Genomic DNA, 12,442 nt, shown 5'->3' on the forward strand with positions numbered 1-12,442 from the left:
AGTTGATTAAAAAAAATTGTTTTTATGTATGGTTTAAAGACGCTTCGGAGTCATTTTGACTTCTAAAGTTGTCTTTTAAAAACAAAAATCAGCTGATGTGAGGGTGTCATCAGCTGATGCAGTTCAGACTGTCTACTTCCATGTCCTCTGACGTCATCCGTCTTTGGTAGACGTGTGTTGTTGTTCATGTTAAATAAATTCCTTTACAGGGGAGCACGGTGGCCTCACAGCCCGAATGTCTTGAGTTAAATCCACCATCTGGCTGTTTCACGTTCTCCCTGTGTCTGCGTGGGTTCTCTCTGCATACTGCGGCGTTCTCCCACAGTCCAAAGACATGCAGGTAGTAGAGTTGGGTTACGTGGTGACTCTAAATTGTCTATAGATGTGAATGTGAGTTCAATGTGTTGTCCGTGCTTCTCGCCCTATAGTAGCTGGAAAAGGCTCCAGCCCCCCAGTGACCCTTAATTGGGTGGATGGAAGTTCATTTTTATCCAGGCAAAACTGAGACGCTTGTGATAAAAATTATTCAAAGAGGTTTAGCTGACTGTCAGAGTTTGTCACTGAAATAGTCATAAACGAGCGCGAGAAAACCTCAAACATGTGCAGAATCCCCACAGGCTCTTCAAAAACTCACTGAAACGCTTAAGACATGACCCATGCACGGTTTTTCTCCTTTAAAATTTGGTCATCCACTCAGTTTATTTTTTTCTTTAACAGTTTAGATTTAAAGTGTAAATATCTCTCATGCTTCAGAGTTGTCATTTAGGGACTTTGTCACCTACAGCTGGAACACCTCTGACCCACCCACACCTCAGACTCAGACCAATGAACAAAGGCCATATGGACTCCACCACACACACACACACACACACACACACACACTAGAAGTTGAGGTTCTTCGGGACCTCCCAGGGAAACTCCTTCCTGCCAAAGTGTCCGTAGCATGCAGTCTTCTGGTAGATTGGTCTCTTTAGGTCCAGGTCTCTGCAGCAGCAAGCAGTCGAGATAGATTCAGTACAGTCTAACAGATTTGGACAGAGATTATAAAACACTGAGGCGGTGGTGTGGGTGCAACCCTGACCTGACTATGACTCCAGGTCTGAGGTCAAAGTTTTTATTGACGATCTGCAGAAGCTCCTTCTCGCTCTTTGGAGAGGAGCCGTAGGTGAACAGGGAGATGGAGAGCGGGTGGGCCACTCCAATCGCATACGCCACCTGGAAAAACACAGCATGTGATTAATGAACATGTTGTTTTATCACCACCGTGATGATGGTGATACCACTGGTGATAGTGCCACGTACTGCTGGGTTTTCCACAATTATTTTATTATTATTTATTTATAAAGTCCAAAAAAAGGAGAAACTAACTCCTTGATTCACAGTTTAAAACCATTCTAATTTACTTTTAATTGGACCTTGGTGCACCACCATCCCTCTCTATTTAAGCCTTTTGATTGTTTCCCCTCACAAGCAGAAGGTTTGAACCGCAAAGTAATGACAAGCATAACAGTTTCCACCTTAAATATGTAGAAAAATGAGTCCCACAAAAATCCAAAAGAATGATTTACATAAAAGGACTCAGAAAACAGACTTCTGAGCCTTTTCATCCTGCACACATCTCAGAAACCTTTTGGAGAAGATTAAACTGGAACGAGGTCTCACCTGCACCAGTACCCGCCTGCACAGCTGGGCCTTCACCAGAGATTTTGCCACCCAGCGTGCAGCGTAGGCGGCCGAGCGGTCCACCTTGGTGTAGTCCTTTCCAGAGAAAGCTCCGCCCCCGTGGGCCCCCCAACCACCGTACGTGTCCACAATGACTTTCCTGCCCGTCACTCCTGCATCACCCTGAGAGAAATCACAAAGATTTATATCCACACAGCACACAAGCAAGCAAGATCTTCACTACATTATTTGTTTTTAAACTTTGAAACTATGAAATTAGATTTGAACCCCATCATATTTGAGCTGTGCACTAAAAGCCACTGCCAGCATCCTCATGCTGCGTGACATCAACGTAAACAGTATTCGGGGACTTCGAATGTTCTCGGCTCTTTACCTGCGGCCCTCCAATCACAAAGCGTCCGCTGGGCTGCAGGTGATAGATGGTGTCCTCGTCCAGGTAGCGTGAAGGCACCACGGCTTTGATGACCTTTTCCTTCAGCACCTTCTTCTGCTCCTCCACACACACGTTATCATCGTGCTGCACGGAGATCACCACAGTGTGCACTCTTTTGGGGATCACAGCGCCATTTTCCTGGGCGTAATGAACTGTTACCTACGGAAAGGTGAACATTATGTTAATGTTATTGTAGCAAAACAATATGCATTGCCACTTTTAGTCCTTTTACTTTGATTTAACGAGACTCGGGTGTGTCACACGAGGGAGCTACTTCTACTGAATCTACTTCACAAATAACACTGTTAAAGCAGAGCCCAACAAAGCTGACATGAAGAGTTGAATGAAGGCTGCTGGACCTCATTCGTGGGGATTCATGGAAGCATCTTCAGCTTTCTTCTCCACAACAAACATGCCATTAAGTATGCCACCCTGGCTGCCTCACACTGCAGGTTCAGGCATGTCTACACAGTTTTCTACTCTGACCTCACCTGTGTCTTTGAGTCTGGGCGGAGCCAGGGGACCGTCCCATTTCGTCTCAGCTCGGCCATCTTAGCGTTGAGTTTGTGGGCGAGGACTATGGTGAGGGGCATGCACTCCTCTGTCTCATCTGTGGCGTATCCAAACATCAGACCCTGTCCATGCAGCACGAGTACAGTCAAAGAGCAGCACTTTATATTCTGAAGAAGAAAAAACTGGTGTTTCAGTCCAGAATTGAAATGTAAGCGCTCAGATGACCTGGTCTCCAGCTCCGATTTCGCTCTCCGTGCGATCGATATGAACTCCCTGAGCGATGTCAGGTGACTGCTGCTCCAGGGCTACCAGCACGTTACAGGTCTTATAGTCAAATCCTTGGAAAAACAGAGGAAAAAGAAGTAAAGGGATGTTTTCGTTTGAAAGCATTTCTCCTCCCTGGAATCCCAGTGTAGATGAAGTTACAGCCAAAATGTTAAAAACTTCACTCACCTTTCTGCGAGTCATCGTAACCAATATGCTGGATGACTTCTCTCACCACTCTCTGGTAGTCCACGTTGGCTCGAGACGTGATCTCCCCACAGAGCAGCACCATGCCCGTCTTACACACCGTCTCTGTTTCATCCACACACAGGACATCACACTGCATATGTGTATTCATGCCATCAGATGTGAATGTCCTTCCTGACTATTGATGTAATACTGCTGGTGTCCTGGATTAAAGTGAATTGAATTGCTTGGGAAGTGATGTTCTTTTGTCAGGATCACTGCTGTTAATGAATATTTCACGGAGTTTTCCTGCAGCAGAACCAGCGATATCGTCTTTTTCATTCCATAAACTAAAAATAGACATATAATTTAAAGAAATACAAACAAAAGATGCTGAGGTGTGGGAAGCTTTATCTTATCACACCTGCATTTATTACATGACATATTCTGATGGGCGATTTTTTTCCCACTACAGTCAAAAGAAAATGCAAGCCTGTTTGCAACCCACCCTCCTTTTTTAATGTCTCACTTAACCAATGTCATGGACACTATTACCATTTGCATCCATCTTAAATGTCCCTCTTCCCTGTGTGTTGCTTCCCTCTGGTGGACAAAAACTCAAACTCACCACAAGCCACCTTAGCATCAGGGTCTTGCCTCAGGTGAGCGTCCAGCACAGCATCACTGATCTGGTCACATATCTTATCTGGAAAAAATAGAATAAGGAGAAGTCTAAAAGGCATAAATATCTGCATGTGTGCTGGTTCGGTCTGTCGTGCGATCGTTTTACTGCACATGCCAGATTCCTGATCTGGGCAGAGCCTGAAAATATCACCCCGTTCCCTCTGGCAGTTACAGGACTATGAATAGCCTTGATTTGGTGAATACACACCAGCGTGACACGGTACACTCTAACTCCATCATCAAAGCACTCCCAAACTGTATCAGCACTATGGCACTGAAGCTTCTGTAACTTCAATTTACTCTCCTGCTTTATGATGAACATTTTTTACACCACCCTTAAAAATGTAGAAATATTATATTATCGGCTTATTGTTGGTGAAACTTTCATGTTTGTTTGTTTTTTTTAAATTACAAACATGGATTTTCCCCATCTGTAAAGTTTGGTTTGCTGCTGTTTTAACTACACATTTACATTTAAAGCACATGTTTATGTGTAATTTTAAATGAATTATATTTGCTGACACTTTCACTGCACACGTCTTCAAAACTCACCTGATATAAGGGATTATCTGTGAACCAGCACCATTTTTACACATCAGCAAAGATGTTATAAAATCTAGCTGTTATCCTGATTATTTTACATGATGCTCACATGTTGCGTTCTGCAGAATTGTAAAAATGCAAAGTGTGATGAGGTTAAATCTGCTCTTCAACCACTTCCTGGTGGGATTAAGCTAAACATCTGCAGTGCATTAAACATGCACTTGTTAGAAAATTAAAGAAAAGATGCAAAGCTGCACTATTTACTTTATAAATGACATAATTTATATTATGCCGAAGACACATTTTTCCTAACAGAACATACGTCACATGTCTGCACCACAAAAATGGCTCCAGCAGCAGCTGCAGATGTAAAAATTATTCATGACAAAAAAGTGACTCATCAGATGTTCAGCTTAAAACACAAGTTCTGCTTATATTGGAACTAAAGTGGAAGTTTTCTCAGTCCAGGATTCCTCCTCTGCAAATCAGCACCGTGTGGCTCCACGAAAGTAGACTTTATGCAGCACCGATCAGGCTTCTGCGCATTCCTCAAAACCATCAATGATCACTGAAGCGCTCAAAGCAGTTTCTCACATGATGAGCAGCACTCCTCTACTCACCAGGATGTCCCTCTCCCACAGATTCGGACGTAAACATGAAGTCATGAGCAGTATGCTCATCGCTCACATTCACTGTGGAATTCATTCTGAGGGCTGTGCAGACTGAAAGAGTGAAGTCTTTCTGATGAAAGCTGTTCCAGAAACACGCACAGGCCGGGTGCCATCCAACACCAGAGTCCTACGGCCGTGCAGCCGGATAACTCTGCGCTATAATAGGAAAAGACAACATACACATGGGGGGAGGGCACTCTGTGAACCATGTGGGTTAGGCCATTCAGACAGGAAGACGGGGAGGGTGGGAATGCTTTTTTCAACATGGAGACCTTTTTTAAACCCTCCCTGTGCTGAATGGTCTCACTTTATCACACTCATCAAACTCGGGCTCAGAGAGCAGAGGAGGAATTCATTTCATCAGAGGGTTACTGTGTGGCTCCTCCACCTATCCATTCATGCCTGCCCTTTGTTTCTTTGTACCTGGGGGCCCCTGAGGTCTCTGATGGGGCGTCCGTGCCTGTGTACACATGAAGCAGTTGCTAATGAGACCTTTTCACTTCGCCGACTCCGAGTTCAGACAAACAGAGATGATGAAAAGAATGAAAATATGAATGAACTAGACTGCTAGCCCCCCCAAGAATAAAAATATACAAAGTTGCTATAAAACACACGATACTCATTAGTCTTTCTTTGCGTTTATGCAATCAATAGAGTGTCATGTTTTTTATTGCTGATCATTTGACAAATCTTGATGTTGTGAAGATGCATTTTTGCAAAAAACAAAGTTACCTCTCTGGAGAAAGTGTTTTTTAAACACTTTAAACACAGCTTAAAGTTTTTAAACTGCAGCTCTGCAGAGGAGTCCAGAGCAACACAGATTTTTCTTTCTTTTATTCTCATCATTTTGTTAGACATGGCACAGTTGAAGAAAAAAAGAAGACCACTCTAATTTGTCATGTGTTGTCATATTTTGATGAGAAGTACTTTTTGTTGGGTATAAAATCACCTGGCGTTAGTGATGGTGTTACTACTTTTAGCGATAGTATTCTAGGGTTAATGGTGAAATGACCAAGATTCCTCTGGAGGTGGCAAGGATCGGGTAGACCCGATTTGTATGGTCAGAATTTTCACATGCGCAGTAAGGATCAGGGAGTCCTGATCCGTAACTATCTTTTTAGTTTTAGTTTTTGTCTACATTATATTGAAATGTTTCATTATTGGAAACATTTTACGAGATACTTATTATTCTTAACATCTTAACAGATACTCTGTTCTATCGTAAAACGCTTCGACCAGAAGTAGACACCTTTTAGCGCATGCGGGGTACCGATCGGGTTTCCGGTACAGATCGGGTAGTGACAGGATCTCAGAACTGGATTATAGATGGCAGAGAGTTGGTGTCGTAAACCCCCGCCTCTGTTCAAAGATGGTCGCTCACAGTGGACATAGATGCTTCTTTCACTCCTCTTTCAAACCATCTGTCCTCTCTGTCCAAAATGTGAACATTGGCATCCTCAAAGAGTGTCCTTTATCCTTAAGATGCAGATGGACTTCTGAGTCTTGTCCTGTGGAGGTGGCTCTTCTGTGTTGTGCCATGCGCTTGTGAAGTGGCTGTTTGGTCTCTCCAATGTAGAGGTCTGGGCATTCCTCGCTGTACTGTACAGCATACACCACATTGTTAAGTTTGTGTTTAGGAGTTTTGTCTTTCGGGTGAACCAGTTTCTGTCTGAGCGTGTTGCTGGGTCTGAAATGCACCGGGATGTCATGCTTGGAGAAAACTCTCCTGAGTTTCTCTGATACACCGGCTACATAGGGGATGACAATGTTGTTGCGTCTGTCCTTCTTATCCTCCCTCGCTGGTGTCTGGTCTTCTTTTCTGTGCATCTTTGCTGACTTTATAAACGCCCAGTTAGGATAACCACATGTTTTTAGTGCTTCCTTTACACGTGTGTGTTCCTTCTTTTTCCCTTCAGGCTTAGAGGAAACATGTTCTGCCCGGTGGTGTAGGGTCCTAATGACTCCAAGTTTGTGTTCCAGAGGATGATGGGAGTCAAAGAGGAGGTACTAGTCCGTGTGTGTGGGCTTCCGGTAAACTTCAATGTTGAGGTTGCCGTTCTCTTCAATGTGCACAGCGCAGTCCAGGAAAGGCAAGCAGTCGTCCTTTGTGTCTTCCCTGGTGAACTTGATGTTTTTATCCACAGCGTTAATGTGCGCAGTGAAGGATTCCACTTCTTGTGTTTTGATTTTGACCCAGATGTCGTCTACATATCTGTACCAGTGGCTGGGTACTCTCCCTTTAGCCAAGAGCCTTTCTTTCCACTTCTTCCATGTAAAGGTTGGCTACAATAGGTGACACCGTGGAGCCCATGGCACAGCCATGTTTTTGTCTAGAAACCCTCGTTGTATTTGAAATATGTAGTGGTAAGGCAGACAGACAACACTGAAGTGACTATTTTTTGATTTATAGTAAATGATCATCTGTAGACATGTATATTTTTTTTTGCAGCTGCTTTCAGAAAGAAGACCAGTAAATAAAAATCAAGCAGTGATGGAACACAAGAACTACACAATAAAAAGAGCAGGGCATCAAGCTCACAGGAGGACTCCAACAACTCCATCTATGAGACCGATGCCCGGCGTGGATTTTTCCATTTTATCACAGGATTGGTAAGAGATTGTTAAAATCTGCAACGAGAGAGCCCCTTCTAAGCTAAGACAATGTCAGCTTTACTAATCACGACCCCGTGTTTGTTTTGTCTCTCTGCAGAAGACTTTGAATAAAAATATGAAGGGGTGGATGCAGCAAGGTTTTGGCCTATCTTTAGAAAACGCTTCTTATTTGTTCACTTTACAGTTCTTCTAGTTCATCGATTTTGTACATGATTTTTCTAAAATACATTTTCTCTATAATGCAGGAGGTTGTTAAACATGTTACTCAGCAGTCGACTGCCTACCAATGATGAGATTTGTCTTTTCCTGTTGTTTTTCCTGTAACATGTACATGTAATGTTTGAACACAGACCAGAATGTTCTTAATGGGAAAAATGACCAACATTCCCCTGGTGGCAGGATTAAAAAAAAATGCAGTCAGTATGGAAAAGATATATATAAATCTTCTAAGGTTTGTATCTGTCTTGTGTGAAACTTGTATGAAAAGCATACAAGAGTGAAAACAGATGTAAGATCCCTTGAACATTTATATAAATGAAACTTGTATGTTTTGGATACTTACTAAAACAATATATGAAAGTAATGAGAAAGTGGCCACTTTCATGAGTAAATCATCCATCCATTCACTTCCGCTTATCCTTTTCAGGGTCGCGGGGGGCGCTGGAGCCTATCCCAGCTGTCATGGGGCAAGAGGCGGGGTACACCCTGGACAGGTCGCCAGTCTGTCGCAAGGCTAACACACAGGGACAAACAACCATTCGCACTCACATTCATACCTAGTGACAATTTGGGTTATCCAATTAACCTATCCCCACAAGCTGCATGTCTTTGGACGGTGGGAGGAAGCCGGAGTACCCGGAGAGAACCCACGCAAACACGGGGAGAACATGCAAACTCCACACAGAAAGACCCCGGCCTGATGTTGGAATTGAACTCAGGACCTTCTTGCTGTGCGGCAACAGTGCTAACCACCATGCCACCGTGCTGCCCCATGAGTAAATCATATTAAGCCTTATATGATTCACTAGCAAGCTAAAGCTGACGCAAGTCTTTTATAAGTTTTTTCTATTTCTTTGCCATATGGGTAGTTTTAATAGTTTGGGAAAAGGTTTACCCTAGAAATGCTAATTATTGGTGATTGGCACAAAAAGGATGATTGTTACTAGCATCGGGACGTTAGTTAATGCTAATTACTAGCTTAAGGATAACAGTTAGTAGCTATGGGATACTAATCACCAAAAATATGCTTTCGTGACATTATTGTGCGTTGGGTGTTGGTCAGGGCTATCCAGAATGACAAGTGGGACACTGAATGACCAAATTTAAAAATGTGTGCAGTGATTTGTGTGTAATCTTGGAGGACTCAAAAACGCGTGCTTCAGTCCACGCACAAATACGAAGCAATTTAACCACATGTATAACAATTTTACAAATGCATATATCCAAACCTAAATAAATTGTGCATAAATAATCACTATTTATTAAGCTCAGCTCCACGAATTGGATAAGCTTCTCGTTCAAAAACCTTTCTGTGCGTAGAAATGTCTAAAACTTCATGTAACATCTCTCTCGCTGGTTTACAGAACCTTACATGTATGTGCTTCACCTCATACACACAGATAGCATGGTGAGCTTTTGAGACAAATTTCTCACTGTCAACTTCCCTGAGCTGCTTTCATGTCCCATTGCAAAACTTGGACATCTGGGCTTTGTCTCTATTCCTGCATTCTTTTATTTTTATATTTATTGGTTTTCTTTTAATAAAGCAGGCGTTAATTTTTCTAAATGAACAGAATAGCTCACTTCTGTATGCTGACAAACATGTGACCTATACTGTAAGACTGCTCCTGCTTGTTACTCCTTTGTTGTGATTTAATTTGATGTTGTGTAGCCACGCAGAGACAGTTTGCATATATTAGAATGTTAAGTTCCGTGATGTCATCAAAACAGTTTTAAAAAGGGACCTTTCAAAGTTCCAACTACATACAAAATCAAATAGTTAAAAGTGAGTTTAGTCCAGGGAGAACAATTTTGAACCAGTTTCCGATATGTCGTCAAAATCTTGGCCGACCTTTGCTACGCCACGTGCTGTGGGTGTAAGTAAATATCTAGGTGAGTGAAGTCTCCTTTACCTGTCAATTCATCTTAAATTACAGGCTTTTACTTCAGGTGCTTTGATTCAGCAGTAACAAACAGATTTTTTTACAAACTGCAGAACGCCACACTGAGCCCTGGTCCTTCAGGATAGAGGACAGGACGTCAGATGGGCGAATCAAGAGCTCCAAAAGAAAAGATGGTTCCACAGAGAGATTGGAAAAAGCTTCCAAAACACGAAAGGACAGCGAAAGTCCAACCCCAGGCCCCAGCCATGTTTTCTTTGAGAAGTGTAAGTGAGACATTCACAGAGATTATTTTTTGTTTTATAGTTTCTGATCATCTGTAGGCCTGTGTGGAGTTCAGAGGTCTAATTGATTTTTGTTTATGCAGCTGCTTCCAGAAAGAAGAGCAGCAAACAAAAGAGCAGCGATGGAACAAAAGAACCACGCAGTAAAAAGAGGAGGACATCAAGCTCACAGGAGGAGTCTAACAACTCCATCTATGAGACAGATGATCCTTTACCTAGCACATACAACGGTCACACTACAGGTAAGAAAAAGTTCAAATCACACCTTAAACGAGAGCCCCTTCCCAAGCTCTCAGAATTTAGCTGGCATCCATCTGGTAATCACTAGGAAGCTTCCAACAGAGCCTGTACGAATGTGTAAAATGAGACGATGTCAGCTTTCCTACATGCAACTAATCACAACCCCGTGTTTGTTTTGTCTCTCTGTAGAGGACTTTGAAGAAAAATATGACGAGCAGGATATGCTGGGTGAAGGACAGTATGGGGAAGTGTTCTTTGGAAAACGTAGAGAAGACAACTTCCCAGTATGGCTTCTTATGTGTGCACTTTACGCATGTTTTCTTGTAGTTCATCCTGTTCTCTACGTGCTTTTTCTCAAACACATTTTCTCTTTAATGCAGGTGGTAATAAAACATGTTCCTCAGAAGTCGCTCTACCGCCAGCCAATGGTATGAGATGTTTGTCTTTTTCGGTTGTTTTTCGGGCAGCATGTACCTCAAACAGCCTAATGTTTGACAACTGACCCGGATGTTCTGTTTCTAAAGCTTCTTAATGGTAGAATGACCAAGATTCCTCTGGAGGTGGCATTGCTGATAAAAGTGGGGGCAGGACCAGAGGCTACAAGCAGCAATGTGACCCCAGTTTTACTCGACTGGTATGACTTAGAAAAAGAACTTATTATGGTCTTTGAAGGGGGCAAAAACAACATAGACTTGGACGTTTACCTGTCAAACAGAAGAGAAAGGATTTGTGAGAGCGACATTAAGGTCAGTGAGTAGCAAGAATAAAATATTTGTCTTTTATGAATAATTTAGATCTTATGGTTTTAATGTATCTTTCGTTTGTCTGTCAGGTCATAATGAGACAGTTGGTAGATGCAGCCACTGAAATGCACTCCAAGGGTGTTTTCCATCAAGACATTAAGACAGACAATATTATAATTGAAAACTCAGCTGAACGTTTAGCACGTCCGCGTGTCAAATACATTGATTTTGGCTGTGGAGTCTTTTTTACACCAGAAGCAGTCACTCGAAGAAATGGTAGGTCATCAGCCTCATTGTTTACATGTTCTTGCCTGCCCACACGCCTTGTGTCCACATTCATTTCTTACCATTAATAATTTCTCTTTGGATTTTAGGGAGAAAATCACCGGCTCCAAACTTGCTGTTTAACGCCACCAAAGCCGATTGCATCACAGTTTTGCAGCTGGGCAGAGTGATGGATAGGCTGTTACACAACATCACCTCTTCCAAGAACATGTATTCGAAGCGTACTGATATTTCAGAAAGTAAGCCAGATGTTAATTCGTTAACCTGTCGTGATTTGCGTTACAAAACAGAAAATTCTGTTTAATGTGTTATCTGTATCGGTAACGCACATATCGATTTTTGTATGACAAACGTGAACCCCACCCTCTATTATATTTCCAAACAGACTGCGAGAGTTTTCTGTTAGGTTGCCTGGCAGCCAAAAATGAAGACCGCCTCACCCTAGAGGAACTTCGAAATCATCCCTGGTTCAAATGACTTATCGACTCCAAGCACAACAGGGTTACAGAGCATAAGCTCTAACAGAGAAGTATTTGGTCAAATTCTGAAGCCATGTCACATATCTGTGTATGTTTTTAACAATTATGTCATTTTTACAGTCCTGCCCCTGTAGAGGCACCCCACAAAAACCACGAGATCGAAGTGGAACTTCCATGTATTGTCTTTTCCATACATGGTTTCTGTCCATAAATGGAAAATACCCCACCCACCCCCAGCAATCCGTGGAAAGGGGATCTCTCTTTGAATTGCCTTTCCCGAGGTTTCTTCTCAAGTTTTTGAGGAGTTTTTCCTCGTCTTCTTAGAGAGCTTGTGCTGGGTTAAAAAGAGTTGCTACTATGAACCTGAGTTATAAATACAGGTGCATAGTAGCAACCTGTATTGCTGCACTGATCAATAATTAATTGATCAGTGATCAATTAATTATTCATGAATCAATTTAACCAAAAAATTTGACAAATCTAAAGAAATGTATTAATCAGGGAATTAGCAGCAACAGTAATTGGACAATCTAAATTTATCAGTTAATTAATAAATAAATCTGAATAATTCATCCTGCATCGCCTGTCTGCTTATATCACATAAACCTTTCACTGAAATTGATTTAATTTGTTATAATTATAATAATTATTTGTTTGTACTAATGCATCACAATTTCTTTGAAAGTTAAAGTGTGTGAATT

General features: G+C 42.1%; 2 protein-coding genes across 2 annotated transcripts; one reads left to right on the forward strand and one right to left on the reverse strand.

The window, feature by feature from the left end:
• Nucleotides 1-49: 49 nt before the first annotated feature.
• On the reverse strand, nucleotides 50-5,087 carry LOC146627121 (S-adenosylmethionine synthase-like). Its single transcript, XM_085361059.1, has 9 exons — nucleotides 4,927-5,087; nucleotides 3,708-3,785; nucleotides 3,083-3,205; nucleotides 2,855-2,967; nucleotides 2,608-2,751; nucleotides 2,057-2,275; nucleotides 1,663-1,845; nucleotides 1,082-1,215; nucleotides 50-984 (listed from the first exon to the last, which is right to left on the reverse strand). Exons 1-9 carry the CDS (start codon nucleotides 5,009-5,011, stop codon nucleotides 882-884), a joined length of 1,182 nt encoding a protein of 393 aa, XP_085217185.1. The 5' UTR covers nucleotides 5,012-5,087; the 3' UTR covers nucleotides 50-881.
• Nucleotides 5,088-9,638: 4,551 nt separating this feature from the next.
• On the forward strand, nucleotides 9,639-11,739 carry LOC146627122 (serine/threonine-protein kinase pim-1-like). The gene is made up of 9 exons (XM_085361060.1): nucleotides 9,639-9,702; nucleotides 9,806-9,976; nucleotides 10,078-10,236; nucleotides 10,424-10,518; nucleotides 10,615-10,662; nucleotides 10,759-10,980; nucleotides 11,067-11,253; nucleotides 11,352-11,501; nucleotides 11,648-11,739. Exons 1-9 carry the CDS (start codon nucleotides 9,639-9,641, stop codon nucleotides 11,737-11,739), a joined length of 1,188 nt encoding a protein of 395 aa, XP_085217186.1.
• Nucleotides 11,740-12,442: the final 703 nt, after the last annotated feature.

Source organism: Diplotaxodon limnothrissa, linkage group LG8, assembly GCF_057381915.1.
Source record: "Diplotaxodon limnothrissa isolate DT_005_m linkage group LG8, D_limnothrissa_male_GT1.1, whole genome shotgun sequence".
NCBI lineage: Eukaryota > Metazoa > Chordata > Actinopteri > Cichliformes > Cichlidae > Diplotaxodon > Diplotaxodon limnothrissa.

Coding starts and splice junctions, on each gene's coding strand:
- LOC146627121 (XM_085361059.1), bottom strand. CDS start 5,011: ATGAATTCCACAGTGAATGTGAGCGATGAGCATACTGCTCATGACTTC. Junction 3,786..4,926: donor TGTGGGAGAGGGACATCCTG/GTGAGTAGAGGA, acceptor TATTTTTTCCAG/ATAAGATATGTGACCAGATC. Junction 3,206..3,707: donor TGATGCTAAGGTGGCTTGTG/GTGAGTTTGAGT, acceptor TGGATGAAACAG/AGACGGTGTGTAAGACGGGC.
- LOC146627122 (XM_085361060.1), top strand. CDS start 9,639: ATGTCGTCAAAATCTTGGCCGACCTTTGCTACGCCACGTGCTGTGGGT. Junction 9,977..10,077: donor CCATGTTTTCTTTGAGAAGT/GTAAGTGAGACA, acceptor TTGTTTATGCAG/CTGCTTCCAGAAAGAAGAGC. Junction 10,663..10,758: donor CGCTCTACCGCCAGCCAATG/GTATGAGATGTT, acceptor CTGTTTCTAAAG/CTTCTTAATGGTAGAATGAC.